This window comes from Puntigrus tetrazona, chromosome 2 (genome assembly GCF_018831695.1).
Source record: "Puntigrus tetrazona isolate hp1 chromosome 2, ASM1883169v1, whole genome shotgun sequence".
Lineage (NCBI taxonomy): Eukaryota > Metazoa > Chordata > Actinopteri > Cypriniformes > Cyprinidae > Puntigrus > Puntigrus tetrazona.
The window spans coordinates 11,330,239-11,352,135 of record NC_056700.1 but is presented as its reverse complement, the minus strand read 5'-3'; the positions used below and the strand labels follow the sequence as shown (position 1 = coordinate 11,352,135).

General features: G+C 38.0%; 4 protein-coding genes across 6 annotated transcripts; 2 read left to right on the top strand and 2 right to left on the bottom strand.

Moving 5' to 3' along the window:
* Positions 1-1,471: 1,471 nt before the first annotated feature.
* ano8a (anoctamin 8a) lies at positions 1,472-10,748 on the top strand. Of its 2 annotated transcripts, XM_043219372.1 has the most exons (17): positions 1,472-2,706; positions 4,304-4,414; positions 4,654-4,786; positions 4,935-5,073; positions 5,163-5,259; positions 5,357-5,473; positions 5,923-6,050; positions 6,165-6,326; positions 6,737-6,889; positions 7,041-7,167; positions 7,357-7,412; positions 7,560-7,634; positions 7,730-8,368; positions 8,529-8,720; positions 8,824-8,955; positions 9,261-9,371; positions 9,812-10,748. In XM_043219372.1, exons 1-17 carry the CDS (start codon positions 2,688-2,690, stop codon positions 10,427-10,429), a joined length of 3,009 nt encoding a protein of 1,002 aa, XP_043075307.1. In that variant the 5' UTR covers positions 1,472-2,687; the 3' UTR covers positions 10,430-10,748. The 2 variants fall into 2 exon arrangements, with proteins under 2 accessions (XP_043075307.1, XP_043075316.1); XM_043219381.1 differs by lacking the exons at positions 5,163-5,259; positions 5,357-5,473; positions 5,923-6,050; positions 6,165-6,326 and having other exon boundaries at positions 1,473-2,706.
* Positions 10,749-11,032: 284 nt separating this feature from the next.
* Positions 11,033-12,401, bottom strand: mrpl34 (mitochondrial ribosomal protein L34). Its single transcript, XM_043219439.1, has 2 exons — positions 12,152-12,401; positions 11,033-11,693 (listed from the first exon to the last, which is right to left on the bottom strand). The coding sequence occupies exons 1-2, from the start codon at positions 12,223-12,225 to the stop codon at positions 11,375-11,377; spliced, it is 393 nt and encodes a 130-aa protein (XP_043075374.1). The 5' UTR covers positions 12,226-12,401; the 3' UTR covers positions 11,033-11,374.
* A 123-nt stretch (positions 12,402-12,524) lies between these two features.
* On the top strand, positions 12,525-16,418 carry trnau1apb (tRNA selenocysteine 1 associated protein 1b). Of its 2 annotated transcripts, XM_043219403.1 has the most exons (9): positions 12,525-12,682; positions 13,146-13,243; positions 13,664-13,763; positions 14,183-14,235; positions 14,333-14,464; positions 14,914-15,033; positions 15,129-15,366; positions 15,457-15,499; positions 15,596-16,418. In XM_043219403.1, the coding sequence occupies exons 1-9, from the start codon at positions 12,647-12,649 to the stop codon at positions 15,736-15,738; spliced, it is 963 nt and encodes a 320-aa protein (XP_043075338.1). In that variant the 5' UTR covers positions 12,525-12,646; the 3' UTR covers positions 15,739-16,418. The 2 variants fall into 2 exon arrangements, with proteins under 2 accessions (XP_043075338.1, XP_043075347.1); XM_043219412.1 differs by lacking the exons at positions 12,525-12,682; positions 13,146-13,243 and having other exon boundaries at positions 14,018-14,235.
* fitm1l (fat storage inducing transmembrane protein 1, like) lies at positions 16,152-20,753 on the bottom strand. The gene is made up of 2 exons (XM_043219425.1): positions 18,394-20,753; positions 16,152-17,565 (listed from the first exon to the last, which is right to left on the bottom strand). Exons 1-2 carry the CDS (start codon positions 18,591-18,593, stop codon positions 16,869-16,871), a joined length of 897 nt encoding a protein of 298 aa, XP_043075360.1. The 5' UTR covers positions 18,594-20,753; the 3' UTR covers positions 16,152-16,868.
* Between the last annotated feature and the right edge of the window lie 1,144 nt (positions 20,754-21,897).

Below are 21,897 nucleotides of genomic sequence, written 5' to 3'. Positions count from 1 at the left end.
AACTCATCACCTTTTGTCTCTAGAAGCTAGCGTTCTTTGTTCCCCCAAAGCACTAATTGCATTTCCTATTTGCTTGGTCCCTCTATGCCCACCACTCTGGTAAAGACATTAAAGGCCAAAACCTTCTCTTGTTGACCTCTACACATCGTCTCTTGGGAGTCTTTTCAGATTATATAATCTTTCTAGAGGAAGAAAACAGCAAGAGTTATTTAAAATGTGTTATATTTATTTAATTAAAACTAAAATATCCTTAAACTATGGAACTTTTGACTAACGCCGCACAGTCGCCTACTACCAGTTCATTCAGGAAAATACATTATCTTTCAAATACATTTTGTGAGCAATTCAAATTGTTAACGTTTAAAATGATTCTTGATAATGCTTCGTGCTGATATGGTACAGACATAAAGATTATAAATACATACAAATGCTAATGGGAAACAAAAAGTATACAAAATAAGACTGATTTGCTTTTACAAATTAAATACAGCATCAGTGACTTGTATCATATTAAATATTATATTTTTATGTTTCTATATTCGTTTTACGTTTAAAATCGGAGCTTATCCAAAAATCTGCTACACATTTTCAATTGAAAAGTGCCCAAATAAAATTGCTCAAAAAAAGTTGCCACCAATACAGTACTCAAGAACTCCAACACACACATCAAACACCAGGTGGAGCTATCTAAGCATTTAAATTCATAACTGAGAGGACTATTAGGCTAACTCTGAATTCTTGAGTCAAACCCTGCAAGAAAATGTGCTTTTTAAAACTCCTTGTTTTTTATTTTTTTGAGTAAATGGCCTGCATTCTGCTCAATGCAACATTCAAAGTTAACTATTACTTCATTGTAAAGTAAGTGACTGTGTGTATAAATAATCCAATGTTCACCAATTTTAATTATACTTTGATCCAACTTCTGCATCTAAAAATGCACTCTTAATGAAATTTCAACAACATTTATGAGTAATGCCACGCTTGCTGAAATGGGAGTTCATGACTATATGAACCAGCATTGTTAGGTATTAATTAACCAGTAGCCATTTAGATACAAGGTTAATCTTCAGTACAATAAGTTTACTCTTGAGTGCAAATGACTTTATGAAGACATGTACCTAATAAATCAGAAAGTGGTTGATGTTTAAATATTACCAGGGGCCCTGCCTTCACTGATCACTGATGGAGACTGACAATGTAATTATCAGTCAGTGTTATAATTATAGGTCTACGTGCTTGTCAAGCTGAACGGCCATCCATAAACCAATTATAATGTAGTCTTTAGGTTCTAAGTGACAGTGACTGTTTGAAAGCCATTTTATTAAATGGTGCCTCTTCTATTTAAAAAAGGCAATTTTTAGAATAAATTTTATAAAGAGTTTATATGCAAAAACAGATAAAAGTTCATGTTTTTATTGTGTTGGTTTGCTGTATTTGTTTTTTTTTTTTTTTTACCTGACTGCAGTTTGATCAGGATTTGTTGGAACGATCAATGAAAAAAAAAAGATTTCTGAAAAATGTTAAATGTCCTGTACATCTCAAGCTAAATTTTAAAAAAGTCAATGTTTTGAAATAGCTACGTCTTTAGAGAAGTAGTAGTGTGACCGTTTTATAGTTCATTTTGTGCTTTTATTAACTGCTAACATTTTTACAGCATTTTATCTTTAATCGCGTTTCCAACAATAAACTGTTTAGTGACCAAAATCCCGGTAGCAGGGTCAGATTTAGCATCGCCCCCTACTGAGAAAAACTAGATTTACCCTACTCTACTATATAAAGTATTAAAAGTGACACTAGATGCATTTTATTTTAATTATGCAAAATAATTTCATTAAATTGATTAACGATGGGAACCAGGCTAATACATGAACTGAAAACACGTGTTTATACAATTTTAGCCTGCTTTTTATGTCTACTATAATCTATAGCCTAAACGTATGAAAAAACGCACATCTTCGCTGAGAAAGAAGAATAAAAGTGCAATTAAACTTGATTATTACTGATGTGTAGTCAAAAGGAATCTGCTTTATGTATATTTAACTCATAAGGGACACCAAACATCCCATTTTCACAGAACGATCCTCGAAGAAGTGATCAATATTAGCTGAAAAACAGCTCAAAGTACAACACGTCCTCAGTAACACGATATGTTCGGTAATTGCACGTTCAGATCGTTACCACGTCCAGTCTTCGCTCTCACCTTTACCGAGTTTCCACCTCTTTGTGCGCGAGATCTCTGCGCATTCACTCTCATTGGCTCGATTCTGCACATCTATGAATAATGCACCTCACGTTGCGTAATTTTCCAGGCGAGAATAGACAGATGGCGCATACGCCAACTTACTGACAACAACTCACGGGCCGCCAAAACAGAGAAACACGGCGAAGTAACAGAGCTGCGCGGCCAGACGCGGTTTAGCGAATACGCGGAAGCTGAAAACCGCTCTTCCAGGATGATGAGGAAATGTGCCGAGTTTTGACAGCGCCATGGGTGATCGATGTCAGCATGTGATCGAGGATTTATTCGGTGGTCGATGGACTCTCTGCACCTGTTCGCATCTGGGAAAGGCTCTGGCCGCTGGGGAAGTCTCGCTGGTCCTGGCCGTGCAGCTTCAGCACCAGTACCGACGACGGCAACGGCGCAGCTGACGTGTTCGTGAAGCGGAGCGAAGCGGAGGTCTCACGCGATGTCCTCGGCGGTGTTAGGTGAGTGACACTCAGACAGCCGTCGTGGGTGAGTGCAAACCAATAAAAATATGCGTGTTTATATATATATATATATATCCCTGTGTATTTTCACGCTAGTGTGTGACAGGACTGATAGCTATTAGGGGCCGAATACAATACAAAAGGTTGATATCTGAAGGTCTAATATTTGTCTAGCAGCCTAAACATTATTTGCCTGTCCGTTATCGTGTGTTGACATTGTGTGTAAGTGTTAAACGGTATAGGCGCTTTGCCTCTTTGTGGAGGACACGTATGCACCTATAATACACAGAACATAGATGGCAATATCTGTAATTGTGCTCATTCAGATCACTACTGTTATGTCTTTCAAACATTTGTACTTTAATAACCCCTATATTTGCTGAGGCAGAATCATTCTCCACCATATGTGCATTGATCCTGCTTGTTATGTCACAAATCCTCCCTTGATGTTCATTATGTTTGAACGCAGTCACTCTGCCAAAATTGTGTTAAATAGCACCAGAGCAGCTAAAATGCATATTCATGATGTCACACTGTTTAACTGTATGATATCTGCCGTAAATGGAACTGAGCTAATTATTATTATTTTTTATCTTGTTCGTCTTTCTGTTTTTACGTTTGAGAGTTCTCACAATCATATCTCAGACTCACACGTTTGCATGTGTGTGTTTTTTTTTTATTCTTCAAATAGTTTTGTATAGGCTGCCAAGATAAGCTGCGCTTCTCATTTTCTTAACACTTCATGTAACCGTCACTAAAAAGAGCACAGTTTATAACACAGTGGTCAGAAAATTGATAACATTTTTTACACAAGGACTTTTTTTCTTCCGAAACAAACTCTTAAACTTGAGTGAGAAGAAAGCTGTGTTTAATGCATTGGTGATGGTTAAATGAGACAGCAGCTCGACTGGATTTGCTCTCTTATCCCATTAAAGCAACACAAAAAACTAAAAAACATACTTTCGGGGCGTAATGGTGAGCTTAAAGGATTTTTGGAAAGTGTAAAAACAGGCTTGGTTTCTGTGGATGTGGACTGCGACTGTTGAAATGTCTGTTTGGTTTAACCTTAATAGGATGACAGCTCAAATGGAAAGCTGAGTGGTTTGTGATGTGTGCGCAGGAGATTTAGTGGAGATGTATAGTAACTATAGGATAAGTCACCAAATGTTGGAATGAATACAATTTTTTAATAAAACCTTTGGCTTCTTTTTGTGAACACAAACACGCACGTATCCACCTTATTTTTCAACAGGAAAGTAGGTAAGCTGTTTTCTATGAATGTGAAAGATTTTCTATTCATTAGCTACTGTAGGGAAATAACGGAAGGAATAGCAAAGTGCAGTAAATGGTAAAACTGTTTGTGCTAATTAATACGTTAATGTAATATGGTAAGAAACACCGGTTTACAATATCAAGCAGAAACAGAGCTGGTTTTTACAGCTAAAAAAACCCTGGAAGTGGATGACACCGGAAACCAAACACATGAAATGAAAATTTAACTGAACAATTACGTGTATAATCTATATATATATAATGATTACTATAACTATAACATTACAAGAATAACTTCTTTTTTTGTTTCTCTTGCAAACAGAGAAATTGCTCAGAGGCCGTCTCTTTCATGCCAGACAGTTCCTCATGAAGCATAAAACTACGATCACAATGGCACCCACTGAAAACTGTGATGTTCTTATGACATTCCCAGGTGTGTAGGTCATAGCTTTCAGTTTTACTCATTTGCACTAATCCAGTTATAGATGAACACAGATGGGTTTTTTTTTATTGTCTTCATATCACAAATGTAACGTTTGCTACCTTACAGTATGAATGTAGTGGTGCATTTTGCACATCTTTTTACATTTATTTACAAAATATTTAAAAATAATTTGATAATAAAATGTGCATTTCTGGACATATATCAGCATGTTTTCTTCTTTTCCACAGACTCCACAGATGACCATACACTGTTATGGTTACTTAACAAAGTTCGTTTGGGAATTCCACAAGTCAGAATCCAGATCCGGCAGCATAAATACACGCACACCTATGCATTCTTCATTACCTCAACCTTTGAGAAGTAAGACACTGTAGAAAACCTGCTCCACTCATTTCATCTCAGTTATTGTATTGTATTTTTCCATATAAAATGTCTGAAACGTTTGACAGATGGTCACCGGGTCCTACATAAATACGGCATTAGAATGATTGTTGTTTTTTGTCTGAAGCTTGTTGTGTGGAGCCGAACAGATGGGGATGCAAAAGGCGGTGAAGCCACGCTACGGAGGCGGCACTCGCAGGTTTTCATGCGAGGAGGATGATATCTATGAAAACATCGAGAGCGAGCTCTGTTTCTTCACATCACAGGTCTGCCATTAATCTGCCATGAATCAATCATACATTTTCATCTGTTCAATTTGTTCATTGCATCAGTTTTTTCCCTGTCAATTCTTTAGGAGCGTCAGAGTATTATCAAATATTGGCTGGATAATCTGCGGGCGAAACATGGAGAGGCCCTTCATAACATTCACTTCCTGGAGGGCCAACCAATCAGTACATATCTCAACATTTCTTTTCTTCTGAAATGTTGGTTATCAAGTTCAGGAATTTGTTCCCCGAATCTGATAAAAATTTTGTGTGTCCCTGGCAGTACCAGAGCTTATAGCCAGGGGTGTGATCCTTCAAATGTTTCCTCTTCATGAGCAGAGGATCCTGAATCAGCTGATGACGTCCTGGGTTCAGGCAGTCTGTGAGAAGCAGCCTTTAGGTGAGAACTAAAGTCTTGACTTGCACAGGAGTCAAATACCTTTTAGCTATTCTGAAATGGTTGGTGCTTTTAAGTGGTTGTATAATAAGATTTCAGGCCAAGGCTCTGCCTTTAGCAAACAAACTTATGTGTATCTACCTGCTTTCTTTAGTACAGACCGATTTGCTCTGAGCAAATATGAAAGTGTTACACTATGAATTCCTAATGCAAACTACGAGTCACTACATGTTTTGTTATGTGTAATGAGAACTCTATGAAGGATCCCCTTTTATAAAGAATCATGTGATTTATTTTGGAACTATGAAGTTCGGATCTTGGTTGAGGCATATTTCACTGTTTTGTGGTTTGCATTTCACCTTAGTGCCAGTCTAACAATATCAAAACAATATCAACAGGCTATTTTATCTAATTGTTTTGACCTAATTGTTTTGTTGTCTCGTTCCTGACAGATGACGTGTGTGATTATTTTGGTGTGAAAATTGGCATGTACTTTGCTTGGTTGGGCTTTTACACCAACTCTATGCTGTATCCAGCAGTGATTGGCTTTCTGCTTTGGATCTTTGCTGAGTCTGATCAGGCAGGTTGTTTTCCTTAAAATCACAATTCTTTAGCTTTAGAATGAATGTAAAGAAAGCGTGCGGGTATTTGGTTTGAAGGCACGGTTTTATCACCAGCCTTTTTTGATATGCAGACAAGTCAGGATATATGCTGCGTGGTGTTTGCCCTTTTCAATGTGGTGTGGGCAACACTCTTCCTGGAGAGGTGGAAACGGCGGGAAGCAGAACTGGCATATAAGTGGGGAACTCTGGACACCCCAGCAGAGTCACTAGAGGAACCCCGTCCACAGTTTCGGGTGCTGACATCATTTTAATATAACTTTAAATTAGTCAAAATGTTTAATTAGAGCAGGTGAAGGTCATATATATATATATATATATATATATATACATATATATTTACTATATAAAATAAGTGCTTCTATTTGAATGTATTTAAAAATGTATTTATTCCTGTGATGAAATCAGTAGATGTATTTAATGTCTGATGAAATCAGAATTTAGGATCAGTCTCCAGTAATATATATATATATATATATATATATATATATATATATATATATATATATATATATATATATATATATATATATATATATATTACTGGGTCTGATCCTAAAGTTCTTTACAGTAGTGATGTGTTTATACTTTCTGCCAGTGTTTCTAGTAATATTTATAACAGTAATATTTGCTACATGTACATTAGGGAATTAAGCGTCGCAGTCCGGTGACAGGCTGTGAAGAGTTTTTCTACCCACCCTGGAAGAGGAGAATGTTCCGTTGGTTCGTCAGCTTTCCCATCTGCATCCTCTGTCTCTGCTTCGTCTGCTTAGCCATGTTTATCTGCCTGGAACTTCAAGTAAGGACACGCTGTAACATTTATTGCAAAACATGCTACAGCAAGTTATTTCAAATAAACTCTGCACTGAAGTTTCAGACATATTTGTTGTCCATATTAATCTAAACATGGTTCATGGATAATCAGGATTCATGACTTCTGTCTCTTCCAGGAACTTGTCATGGAAACAAAGGAGTTGCCAAGCATATGTAGATTTTTTCCAAAAATTCTTCTGGCTGTAACTGTTACTATATGTGATGAAGTGTACAAGAAAATAGCTCTCTGGCTTAATGATATGGGTAAGACTTAAATATGCTTATAACATATAAAATATTAAATGTGTATTTGGATTTTCATTACACCGTGTTACGTGTAGCCAGACTGGGACATAAATTGGGTCCTTAAATTAACAGCAAACCTGTATTTTTGGTTATTTCACAGCTGGTTTGTTCATTATTGTTGACACCTGTTTTTTTTTTTTTTAACAGAAAACTACAGACTGCAAAGTACTTATGACAATAATCTCATCCTCAAGACTGTTTTTGTAAGTTTAATGGTTCATTTCATCTATTTATGTAAACCAGGGGATGTTTAGTTTATGAATGTATCAGCATACTTACAGTGTATTTGATGACTTATGAAGTATGGTGTGTATCTGTAATGGTTAAAAATTGTGTTTTACATTTTAAAGTTTCAGTTCATAAATTCTTACCTCAGCCTTTTCTACATTGGATTTTATCTCAAAGACATGGAGCGGTTAAAAGAGGTAATACACAGACGACAGAATAATGTTAAAGCAACAAATTATCATGAATAAATAATTCCGCAGCCCAGAAAAAAATTACTCTCTTTAATGTACAGATGCTGGCCACGTTGTTGATCTTCCGCCAATTTCTACAAAATATAAAAGAAGTCTTACAGCCATATCTCTATGAGCACCATAAATTAGGTGCTCTGAGGACATTATGGGACTTAATTCAAACCATGCTCCTGAACTACAGTCAGTTAATAGTGCAAAGGATACGACTGACTTGCCAAGCCACTCTGGATGTGAACAAATGTGGCTCACCTCCAGAGCAATCAGAAAAGAGAGAAAGGAGGAGTTTAATCGCCAGCTACAGAGTTCCCAAAATGGAGGAAGGGGATGATGATGCTGGACTGAAGCAAAGGAAGGTCAGCTTCACAGAGAAGGTGGAGTACAAGGACAAGGTTGCGGAAGTCCCGACACAGGCCAGCTTACAGGACGATGGCAGTCCTACCCTCGTGGAGGAAGGAATGGATCCATCTTTAATATTTGATATACGTGATGATGACGATGATGATGACAGAGACATAGATGATTCTGTGAGTAAACCTCAAGGAACTCACAGAAGAAGTACCAAATCTGCTGGAGAGAACAACAGTTCAGAAAGGAAAATGTCCTGGATGGATCCTCCAGAGGAGACTGAGTCTACTGTTTTGACCCAACCGGAGATTGAAAGTTGCATGCTAACTTATGAGGTTTGTGCTCCTCCATCTAGATCATTAGCCTAAGCAGCTGATGAAATTGTTAATGATACAAGTTTAGAAATGTTGTTTCTGTGAATTACTTTCTGAAATCAGTAGCTGGGTAAATATCTTTGTCAAAAACAAGGCCATTTTATTTTGTTCCGACTTGCAGGATACTCTTCAGGATTACCAGGAGATGTTCATACAGTTTGGCTATGTTGTGCTCTTCTCCTCTGCATTTCCTCTGGCAGCCATGTGTGCCCTCATAAACAACATTGTAGAAATCCGAAGCGATGCCTTAAAACTTTGCACAGGCCTCCAGAGACCATTTGGGCAAAGGGTTGAAAACATCGGACAATGGCAGGTCAGCAGATCCATTCAGAGTAATTGCTTAATAAATTATTCACAGCAGATTGCATTTCTTGTTTGTGTTCATTTTCTTTTGTTTGTTCTTAAAATTTAAACAGACCGCAATGGAGGCAATGGGTCTGATTGCAATAATTGTGAACTGTTACCTTATTGGCCAGTGTGGTCAGCTACAACGACTCTTCCCCTGGTTGAGCCCAGAGATGGCCATCATCTCTGTTGTAGTGCTAGAGGTAAGAGAATATAGCAAAAAAAAAAAAAAAAAAAAAAAAAAAAAAAACCTCTTCAGAAACTCTTCAGAAAAATGTCTATATGTAGATTTAATACCCAATAAACTAATTTTATATTAATAATAATATATGTTAAAAACAGTTGTGCTGTTTAATTTTTTTGGTGAAAATCTTGATATATTTTTTTCAGGACAGAACAGAAATTGAAATAGAAATCTATGTTATGTTATGCATAACAAACTTCAGCTTGGCTAAATTATGTACAAGTGCGGTTAATTGAATGTAACTCTTTCTTTTATGGTTTTCAGCACTTTGCCATTCTACTCAAATATATAATTCATGTTGCAATTCCTGATATCCCAAATTGGGTGGCAGATGAGATGGCCAAACTTGAATATCAGCGGAGAGAAGCTCTCAAGGTAGCACAGGACATGATGATCATAGACTAGCAATGTCCATTGTAATGTATAGACATTCATATTTCATAAGTGACAATCAGTAAATATTAAACAGATAAAAGTTGGTTTTGTCTAAAGAAATTCAAAAATAAAACACAAAGGCCCGGTTTCATAGACAGGGCTTAGTCTAAACCAGGGTTTAGGCCATTGTTCAATTGTTCAATTAGGACATTTTAGTAATTGCCTCAAAAAAAAAAAGCATTACTGGTGTGCATCTTACAACAAAACAAAGCCACTGACATGTTTTAAGTTTAGTCAGTGCAACAGCTCAGTTTCATATTTTAGTCTAGGACTAAGCTGAAACCGGGGTAATTTCAACATGCATATAAGCACATTGAGAAGAAAAAAAGTCTTGTTTTGTTGAGTTAAAAGGGTTGTATTATTGTCTGTTTTAAAATCAGAAACATGAACGCCTTGCACAGCAGCACCAGCAGCAGCAACGGAGGAAATCTGAAGAAGAAGAGGAGCATCAAAAAATGGCAGAGGAATTGGCACGACAAGATCAAGACAAGTCCGATCTGAATGGAGGTGAAGACCATCACCATGAAAAAAGCCCAGGGGCCAAGTTCAGCTCCGGAGGAGATAAACTCAAGAGACCCAGCTCCCTTTTAGGCAACAATAATGTAATGAAACTTAAACAGATAATCCCACTTCAGGGTAAATTCACCTCAACCACTTCTCCCACAAGTGGTGAGGCCAAACTTCCAGGTTTTCTGAAGTTCCTCAAATCCCAAGAGTTAAAAAAGGAGGCTGCTGCAGCAGTCGCACAGGCAGCTTCACCTGGGAGTCACGAGAAATCACAGTCTCCCAGCAAGTCCTTCAATCCTGGCAAACTCTTCAACTTCGGAAAGGAAAATCCATGTACTGGTGCTATTTCTGAACAACATGCGAAACCGGAAGATGCCTCAAGGGCCACTAATGCACAACACACAAATAATGACCAAAACCCTTCATCAGAGGAGCTTCCATCTGAGGTTGAAAGCTCAGACTTCGGTACCAATTCTTCAAAAAAACAGTGAATGAAATGGCGATGCTACTCAGTTAATATATAGCACTGATTGTAAATGCTTAACATTTGCTTAAATGTGATAAAGCAACCATGTAGTGAGTGGAACTGCATGTCAAAGATCATTTTAATACAATATATTAATCTGAGACCTCCATATAGTTTACTCACTGAAGGGGCATGCCAAGTCACCTGCATGATAAAATCAGTTTAGGCATGGGCCTAGTATAAGAAAGGACGTTTGAATGAGCAATGTAAAATGTACAAATTTTCTATTTTTCTACACCTTATTATTTTTCTTATATTAAAAGGTAAATATGACAATCTAAAAAGAATGCATTGTCCTTGCCAATTTTGATCTTATGAGTGTGAACCCGTAATGCAATAAAATGGAATTACTGTGAAAAGAACTTTAATTGTATGTTAGACACAATATACACCAAGTTACTCTTATTTCATACTAACCAAATGCATATAAAAATGCTTAAAAACATTAACTATAATACTTACAATAAAACATGATACAATACACCACAACAAATGCAGTTTCTTTTATAATTTGTTTTTATTTTTAATTACATTATAATAAACATTTTTACTAGTTGGAATAATAATTAAAAAAAAAACAACAACTCTCACTTATACTTCCTGTCCTATTTTGATTACTTACAAGTATGCTGATGTTATTAAAAAAAATCCAAAAGTGAATCCCCTGATCTGAGAACACGCCAAAAACTTTGACATGAATACGCTCAACTGGAAGTATGAAGACGGACAAGATCCATCAAACTGAAATAAAAACAAATACCACCCAATGAAGTGGCATCTATTGACTCCACTGTGCATTGTTTTAATTTGACAATTATTCCCACTAGAAACTCAAAAGCTCTACTGCACAGCTGACATTCAACTGAGATTTACTTCAAAGACCCATCAAAGCCAGTGTCCGGTCAGAGCATCAATGAGTGAGAGACTTTCGTCCTTTGAGCATTCGGCGCAGGATTACTTCGATCCCACTTGGAGTGCTAATTCTTTTGATCCACCCATGGGTCCTCTTTCGTTTGATGTTCTTCGGCTGATACTCTGTCCCACGTTTGACTGTGCGGACCTGTTGATGCTGCCAGAGTGGCTGCTGGGAAACACAAACTCCCTCTGCTTTGGTGTTCAGGGTTCCTTGCAGGACAGGCTTCTGCTCAGCTACTGCCCGTGACAGAAGCAAGGAACTGATAGAGCGTAGCTGACTGCAGCTGGATACGGCTGAGTTAGGGCCATTACTCCTGGAAGTGAATCAGAACATAGTGTATAACATTAACACATGCATCCATACACTGCGCATGAGTCCTTCCTCAGAACTCAGCTGCAGAGTGATGCATACAGGTGATTAATCTATGCATGGGCCTGACTGGCATGAACAGATGTAAACTTAAAAGTCACTAAATATGAATAAATGAAAGAGAAATGAAAGAGACTCAACTAGACTTAATTGCTGCATAAACGGACTACATCATCATTACACTCTTGTAATATTTTCACTGTGTTTTTTGTAATCTATGCTTAGCTGTGTTGTTGCAACATATCCTGGTAGATTAATACCAATATATCATTGGTTTAAAAAAACAAACAAACATAAAAAAACCCGATGCGATTTCATCGCTAACGCCAGCGATTCACAATCAAAAAAACGTTAGGCAAACTAATTCAACAAGTTTTTAAATAACCGATTGGTTTCACATACCGACACAAACTCTGTCCCCCAGAAATGCGCAAAAGTGTTGTTCGTAACGTGTTCATTTCGGATTTAGCTTTCATCAATATCACACCAAAGTCATCGCATGCCTTGTGTCTCGTGTCTCTTCCTCTGCTGGGCGGCTAGCCGGAGTCTTCAATGCTCACTACTGCCCCCTTGAAGTCGGGCTCAGAATGACATATGCGTAGCATAGAGTTTTATTTACTTAATTTTAATACAAAAAAACTGTTGATAATTTACCAATGCATTGATTCTTTACGTAAAGGCCTTGTGCTGAACTCTGAGTAGACCTAACAGACAGACTATCAGAGGAGTGAACTGTCGCGCTCACTGGATCTGATCTCTGCGCTACCGGAAGCGGAAGCCTGTGTGCGCTCAGTAAACGTATCGTTCTGCTAGCTTCACGAACTACCACTCGAATTCAGCAGACAACTGTCGTTTCGTTTCGCAAACATCTGAGGTGCAGCAGTTTCAACCGCCAAGATGTTTAACAGAATGACAAGTTTATGGATGGGTGATGTAAGTATGCTGTTTTTGTTTACTTCTCGTCGATAACTCGGTGAGTTTGTAGAGTAGAAAGCAGCAGCATGTGGTTTAGCACGATGTTACGCAAGCATGGCCAACAGGCCACTCAAACATTCACCAAACTAGAGAAATTCTTAATGTACACCGATTTAAAATAATGTTTTAGCGCATTTGTGAATATGGCGGTAATAAATGCGTGGTTTGTATTTCCTCATGTTTACTCTAAGCAGGCCTCTCACAGTTTTAATGTCGTAGTGTAAACAATATTGCAAACTACATGTCCGGTTTATGATTTCGAGTTGATTAATTAATTGTACAACGATGTTTAATACGCTAAACTGAACGGTAAAACAACTTGTCTATGTCACCGACGCCCGCGCTGTAAACGGACACGTGACGCAGCACTTTCTCGATCTCCGCTTCTTTATGGAAATCATTAACATTATTTGTTTTACAGTTAGACCCATACATGGATGAAAACTTCATAAAGCAAGCTTTCAGCACTATGGGAGAGACTGCCTACGGTGTCAAAATAATTACACATCGAGTTACCGGGTAAGATTACGTTTCTAAATAAAGAGCAGCAGTTGGGTTCCTGAAGTGAAAAAGCATACTAAGCAGGGCATGTTTGAATTTTTTTTTTCTTTTAGAACTTTTTTAAATGATAACTTACAGACCTTTAAAAGGTTTTTGTTGAAACCACCAATTCTCATATGTATATATATATATATATGTGTGTGTGTGTGTGTGTGTGTGTGTGTGTGTGTGTATGTATGTGTATGTACACACAACATACATATACATGTCAATCTAGCAACTTTTTAACCCTTTGTTTGTAATACTGAGTCTCACTGAATACGTGCATATTATTATATTACCAATGTAGTAAGACTTGTTATCAAATTGTTTGCCTTTGAGGTGAGCCAGATATTTGTTCACAATAAGCATTTATTATTATCTTGTGTGTTTCCTCAGAGGCTCGGCTGGATACTGTTTTGTGGAGCTGGCAGATGAGGCCAGTGTTGACCGTTGTGTGCAGAGGCTCAATGGGAAGCTGGTTCCAGGATCAAATCCGGTAAGATGCCAGACTATCACCCAGTAGACTGTGTAGTTTTGGCATCTTAATATGATTTCAATACATTCATATATTTAGATTATTATAGGAAGGCATTACCAGCATGGCCCCCACCTGATATGAAACATTTGAATTATTACTCCATATATTACTAGTGATGGGCGAGTTACAGAGCTCAATTTCTTCCCTAAGGAAGGTGGTTGAGGCTGTTTTTAAAATGACTTTGTTTGAAGCTGGTGAATAAACTCTGTTAGGAACTAGCTGACGAATGGGATAAAGCCAGTACTGATTGGTGGAGGTATGTGAAAATAAGAGCTTCCTTACTCAAATAATATAACCGTATTTGTCAGCGAATTGTCTCCATGCTACAGGCAAAGTATCATGTGATTTGCTCAATGGTTGTTTTGTTTACATTTCAGCCCAGGAAGTTCAAGCTAAATTATGCAACATATGGGAAAAGGCCAGAGCCTGGGTAAGCACGCCATGTACAGAAAACCATTTGTAGGTAAATATTACATTTTACAAACTGCCAAGTTCTTTTGCTTTACGTAGTTTACTTTCTTCCTCAGCCCTGAGTTTTCAGTCTTTGTTGGAGATCTCACATCAGAAGTGGATGACTACCAGCTTCATCAGTTCTTTCTGAAAAAATTTTCGTCGTGCAAAGGCGCCAAAGTTGTCACTGATCCCTACGGGAACTCCAGGTATGACATTTTTCAGCTGTCGATTCTGTGCTGCATAACCTTACTTGGCTTTCTCTGACAGTTTGACCTACTGATGTTGACCAAAGATGAGGTAGTTGAAGTAGAAGAGGTCTTCTATCTTTTATTTATTTATTTTTTTTTAAAGCTTATTTTCAGTCCTTATTCTTTACCCTCCCTCTCCTAAAAAGGGCCAGACAATACATGGATGTGATTTGCCGTTGTTACAAATCTGCTAAAACTATTGTTTTCCCCATATAGGGTAAGCAAGAGCAACTCACAATTGAAGTGATGCTACTTCATGTTAAAAGTAAAAGAGAAGTTTCAGTTCTACCATCAAATTAATTATTTCTTTCTGAATACATATTGAAATATGCATATACTGCATGATGAGGCACATAAGGCATGTGGGAGCAGGTGCTGATGATCTATTTTTTTTTTTTTTTGCACAGGGGTTATGGCTTTGTGAAGTTTAGCGACGAGAATGAACAGAAGAAAGCCCTTGAGGAGTTTCAGAACGCATCAGGCCTGGGAGGAAAACCCATCAGGATAAGCATTGCCGTCAATAAAGGGTACATTTTATTTGACCGCGACTTATTGATATTTAAACTTTAACCTCCCATGTCCACATGACATTTCACCATATTATTTCTTTTTTTCATTTTAGCAATAAACCAAGCAGTTACCACAACCAGAATAACAGCTACAACACCAACTATCAACAGCAGTACTATCAGCAGCCGTACAACAATTACTATTCACAATGGGGTTACGATCAGTACAGCGGTTATAACTATGGCTACAACCCATATGCCACCCCCCCTCCAGTTCCACATGGGATGATGGGACCGCCCCCACCCATGGGAGTGCCCCCCTTGCCCCCTGACATGCAGGGATCCGCAGAGGTATCTTTAGTAGTGATGCATTAAGTTTAATAGAATTTTTTAAATTACAAATTTAAGTTTTGCTATTTTTTTTTTGCATTGTTTCAACAGTCACATGATGGCACAGAGGATGTTGAGGAGGACCCCGCTGAAGGTAACATTTTACTTGGCCGTTTAATTGACTAAATGATTGATTAGAGAAAAATCAAACATTTTTATTTACTTTTTTTAATTATTTTTTTTATCTCAGACCCAAACCCTCAGGTGGATGTGGAGGCATTAAATAAGCAATACATGGAGCGCAGCGAGGAGCTCTACGATTCACTCATGGATTGCCTCTGGCAGCCATTGGACAGTGTCACATCTGAAATTCCTATGATAAACGGTTCTTGACTGTCTGAACCAACCATCGTCCGGGAATATCATACTTTGTGAAGGAACATGCCTTTTTATAATGCTCAGAGCGAGTTTTTCAGAGAATGTTTTTCTCTTTTTCAGCTTTTTATTTGGAGCTTCATTCGAGCAGGCAAGAAGTTTTCTTCCCGTTTGTCCATCACCCGTTTTCTTTAAGTAGTTATGATTTTGTTGTACAGATTTTTTTAAAGATGGATGGAAAGAATCTTTTTCAGTACTATTGTCATTTTTAACAAGGAGCTATTCCTACTCTTGCCTTATTAAACTTTTTCATTAGAAATTTGAAGCATGCTTTTTTTTGTGGGTACAAATCTTGTGTGGTCCAAATAAGCGTCTCTTATATCCACCTTTTTTTTTTTTTTTTTTTTTTTTTTTTTTTTTGTCTGGTGTGAGGCCACTGATGTTTTTTTTTTCAGTTGTGAAAGCTTTGTTTGAAAGATAGTTCATGTTTAGAGATGTTGATAACCGCATAAAAGTTTATACCACATGGACCCAAAATTAATTTTCTCTTTCTTCAATTTACATATGCATCTGGGTATAAATGAATCACAAGTTTCTTATTTAAGGCCAAGCTTTCCAGAAATTCTGTGAATATTTTTGTAATAAAAAAACAATTGAGATTGTCAAGGAAGAATCTAATAAACCAATATGATGTCTCATTTGCGTCTTCATTTGTTCTGTAATCCTGGTTTCAAGAAACCAGTTGTGTATTAATGTTCAAACTAATGGGAAGTATATTTTAACTTGCACCTGAGATACATTGAAATAAACATACAGTTCACCGTAAAATAGAAATCTGTCACTATTTAGTAAATCACATTTTCTCCTGAACCTGCATAGCATTCTGTGAAACACAAAAAAACATTTAGAGAGTCTGGAAACGGCAGTGAACATCGTAAAGTCATACAGGTTTGAAGGAAATTTTTAGGTGAAGTACCTCGGCCTGTTTCGGTTTGGGTCGAGGATTTATTAAACACGCATTAAAACATAAAGACCAGCGATTTTGATAATGTCAAATTTGGTAGAGATTTGTTCAGGTTTTCACTTGTATACAGCACCATTATCTATAGTTAGTCCAAATTCTACCAAGCGAACTGCTCAAGCCTTGTCTAGTTGATCTCATTAGCATTACTTTCACACAGTGTCTCAGATGTTTCTTCCTGTTTGCTCTGTGTAGACAAAAGTCCCACCCCTGGCCTCCCGGGGCAGTACCAACTAGGTCCAAGTCGGTACCAGCCCTGATACAACGCTCTCCAGCTCAAACAACCCAGAGCACCTCCCAAAAGCTGAGTAGGAAACTGTGGGAAGTAAGCCAGCAGGCAGAGCAGTAGGAACACCCAGAGACTCAACAGCAGGACGCAGAACAGGAAGAGAATGCGCAGCGGGGCTCCAGAGGGTCCACCCAGGTTCAGGTAGGGCCCAAAAACTGCAGTCTCCTCGGCTAGAAGCAGGCAGCACAAACACAGTAGGAGGGCATCTTCAGAAACTTCATAGCCACGCCACAACATGCCAGAGCGGACGCAGGCATCCTTTGTTTCACCTTCTCGTAAAAGCAGTAAAGGCTGATCTCCATTGGTCCCTGAAGCCAACTCAAGAGCGGAGCTGAGGGGCTCGTAGCAGCTCCCGGTGGCATTTTCCAACAGACAAAGCAGTTTGCGGAAACCCAGCCACAGCCCACCTGCCACAACTAGCCGAGAAAGGTGTCGTAGGGAAAGTGTAAGTGAGCGACGAACTGAGAAAGACAGGAGGAAGACAAAAGAGCCAACGAAGATGCAGGTCCAGCCCCAACCTGAGCGCAGGAACACCCTAAAAATGAATAGTGAATGATATATTACTGTATTAATACCAGCAAAAATGTATGCTCTCTATTTTTTGCACTTAGTTGCTGTGGCTACATCTAAATATGCATATTTTCCTTGCTTACAGAGGAGAAAACCGGTATGTGAAAAGAGTAGTATGTCCAATTTTCCAGAATTCATTAAACAGTAACTGAAAGGTATCCGGTTGACTGCTTTTGTTGAGATTTTGAAGTGCACAACCAGTGGACACTATAATTTCATGATTTCAAGGCAGATGACCTTTAGATCACATGACAGTTGAAACAAGACAATGGTACATCTATTCATACTATCGGTGTCGATCACTTTTTTGGGGTACTCAAATATAATCACATGCAGCCTGTAAATTCAGACATAATACTCTTTTCAAATTTTCAGCCATCATTGTATCGACAGCCTTCAAAATTGGTTTATGTATGTTTTGTCTACTAAAAGAATTTGTTAAACAAAAGTACAATTCACTTAATGCACTGTACACATATTCCTTACAGCCTTTTTTAAATCAAAAATAGTGTCATCTTCACTAAATCTGTATTGTGTGTAAAGTGATATGAAGGTTTAATTCTGCTTTGACTTTTTAAAAAAAAAATTATTTTGCTTTTGGTGGAGCAAAATTAGACAAAAGAACTGGCACTATTGTGTCTAAAAAGTAAAAGATTGAATATCAACTTCTCAGACTGTATTGTATTGTATAAAGGACTGTCACACTCACTGTGTTGTGATTACCTGCAAAACAGTAGCACTGGTGTGGTATTACAATATTCAAAAGCACAGATAATTTTTTTTTGTGTCTTACCTATAGAGAAAATGAGTCCTCTTTGCAAAGACACTATAATGGGAAACCCATAGGCTGAGCAGGGGCCCAAACAAAAGTAATGAAGACAGCAGTAAATGAAAATGACGTCGAAATGATGCGTTGCCAAGAAATCCAGCTGCCAGGTCAGTAATGACCACAAGAATAGAGTTTAGAAACATTTGTATCGCTTCCTTAACCATACCAGAAAATTACAGAAAATTAGTTGTTGTTAAAATCCAGTCTCTTTCAGAATCCGACAAAACTTCCTCTGTGACTGCTGCTGCAGTGTGTTGATGTGTTAAAATCCCCCTGATGTAAATGTTAAAAAAATTCACAATTCATGTAAGCTTGTCCAATGACTATTGCAAGTATATTTTTCAGTTAACTGTTTGAAAAAGGGAGTTCTCGTTCACTGGTATCACTGTTCTGGAAATGTATGTTGTAGATATGCTTCTATAATTACAGTCACATATATTTTTGCATTTAATCCAGGTATAAAAATGCCGGGTGCTAGTAGTAGTTTCCTTTTCTTACACTCTGTGTCCTTCAAGAGATTTTCACGGCCTAGCTCTCTGATCCGTATCTTTCCGGGATCTGCACTCCCCCTTATGCTCTCGCAGCCAACAACTTCCGTTTACTCCTCGCATGCAAAAGAAAGAAATTCCTGTTCATTTCTGATTTCCATGTTCTTTGTATCCGTGGGTCTCTTTCATTTCTCTAGCAGCACAACTGCTCTAAGAGAGGGTCTCTTGCACCTTTCACATGGCCTACACGCTCCCCACCCCCTCAGAAATGTTGTCCCCTTCTGTATGTTGGTGTTGGCGGGTGTCATGTTGCAATTAGACAGTTGTGTGAGAAAACACAGCAACTGTATTATTGTTGATGCACTGGTCAAAAAAATGGACAAAAATAACAAGTACATGAATGCTACAGCATGAATGAACAGCTAATAAGAATTTCATTAACACTTAAACCTCTAGATAGTGACACATTTTGGGTCTCTCTTCAGTGGATGAGCAGAAAGCTGCTGTATAAACGTCACTAAACACTGTGGACAGTTACTGGGGTGCTTTTCAATTCAGCCATATTTAGCTCTAACCTTTGTGCTGTATCTTCATTCCTCTCTGCTGCTTTCTCCATTCTTAGACTCAGCTGTTGGTGTTGCCTGTCTCTGTCAATCACCGAGTCCCTCGATGGTCTACACCAGCTACATTATTTTTTCTGTCTCTTATAAACACCAGTCTGCTTTCTCTTCTTGCTGTCTTTAATTAGCTCCGTATTAAGATAGGCTAAATATAGCGTCTTTGTGTTATATGAGCATGTAATGTGATGTATATCCCTGTCCTGTTGATCTTGTTCTAAAATTTTTAAGATGTGAACTTTTGTATGAAACTGAAAAGCGTAGACCAGGAATGTCCAAACTTGGGCCTTAAGGGTTACTGCCCTACAGACAGAATTTAGCTCCAACACACATAACTGGACGTTTCTAGTATGAATGTTCTGGTATGCTCTGGTTGTTCAAGTATGTTTAATTGGTGGTCGAGTTAAATTTTGCAGGATCCCGGCCCCCCAGGATCAGAAGTGGACACCCCTGGCCCAGACTGTAGGCCGGGGGTGTCCAAACTTGGTCCTGGGGAGACAACATCCTCCAGTGTTTAGCTCCAGCTTGCTTCAACACACAGGTTTCTAGTATGCTTAATACCTTGATTAGATGGTGCAAATGTGTTTATTTGGGATTGGAACTACTCCAGAAGTTGAATTTGGACATCCCTGCTTGCAGTCCTCACTATGAAATATACTGTATGAGGTCCAACATCGTATGTAATTGTAACAACTCACTACTGTTTTACTGAGATTCTGCCCATTGAATGTCTTTACTAAAGATGTTTCATCAGCTGAACATGTATTTCTGTCACTTTCAGCTTTTTTTCCCATTCCTGTTAAAAATTAAAATTGACTGAATGACTGAATCTGTAGCTCCTGTTATTGAAAGCTAACGCTATTATGAAGTAAATGTATGCAATGTATACAATAATGAACATGTTTAGGAAGAAATCTGACCTTTTTAATAATACAGTGAGCACAAAACATTGAAATCTTCAAAATAACGATCAAATTAACATCATTATTTAATATATATGCGTATATGCATATATATGCGTTTTTTATAATATATATACCTCACGGAGTCATTGCTACAGTACCTAGCACAAGGTATAGTTTGTGCTCGTTGTGTTCAACTGCTTACCAGCAGAGGGCGCTTTAAAGGGGTTTAAAAGGAACTCTCTTCAACCAATGAGCTACTCCTTCGTATCTTATCCAACGACGCCCCCTGGTTCTTGAGTTGAGGATTCAAGGGGAACAAGTTCAATTTTAAATTGCGCTGTATAAAGGCAGACTGTTTTTTTTTTTTTTCTCTCAAAGACAGTGTAATCGACGTGTACACAAATTCTTCATCTGCGAGATCTGACAAATTAGTAAATATGTTAGCAGATATTTGCACAGGATGAAGCACAGGTTACTAAATATAGAAACCAAAAGGTTATACTGAGCTAGAACTGTGTGTGTGTGTGTGTGTGTGTGTGTGTGTGTGTGTGTAAGAAGGCTGGAAATGCCATGTACAAATAATGACACTGATAGGAATACGTCCCAGGCGTTCACTGACTCTTAAAATGGGCTCTTGGGAACGGCTGGAGTCACAGTGTCATTCTCATAGAATGAACAGCATGTCTGTGGTTTATCAGCTGTCTTTATGTTTTTAAATAGCCACACAATAGTACCTTTTAAAACATCCCGTAGTTCTATAATATGAAACAACCCATCACACACTCTATTGCTCGTTCATGACCAAAAGTGAATTTGACCTTTTTTGCCTTTGTATCATATTCTTAGCCTATGAACTTTTAATAATCAATGCAAGCACCATTTGCGTTATTACAATAATAGGTCTACTATAACTGACCTGTTTTTATTATAAATACTCCACCGCTGATCGCTACTTACGTCGCAAATCTCAAGGCTCAAATCATTAACAGGATGATTGGAGGCCATTTTGCTTCATAACTACATCTAACCTTCTTATGATACCCAGATAAAATGTGCTTTCTGTTCTCTTGACTGAAGAGCAGAGTCATCCCTGGCACTTATCATTAAGCCTCTGCTAAAGCTTTGATTGACATCCAGGGCAGCTGCCCCGACTGGGTGTGCTTCGTCCCGCAACTGGGCTGAAATAACTGCTAAATCCATTCAGTACAGAGATCACAGAGACGCAACGATATGCGTCATGCCCAGCATCATACAGTCAGTCACGAGGCATTTAAAAGCATTGTCACAAATACTAAACGTTCGAGTTGAAAGCACACAATTAAAGAGATGTCGTTTAATTTGGTTCTTTAAAAATAGTATTGACAATGAATCAAAGCTAAATAAATGTGGTGATGCGCTAGGGTCACTTATATTAGTATATATTTAAAATAGTATACATGTAGCATACCTCAATGCAAA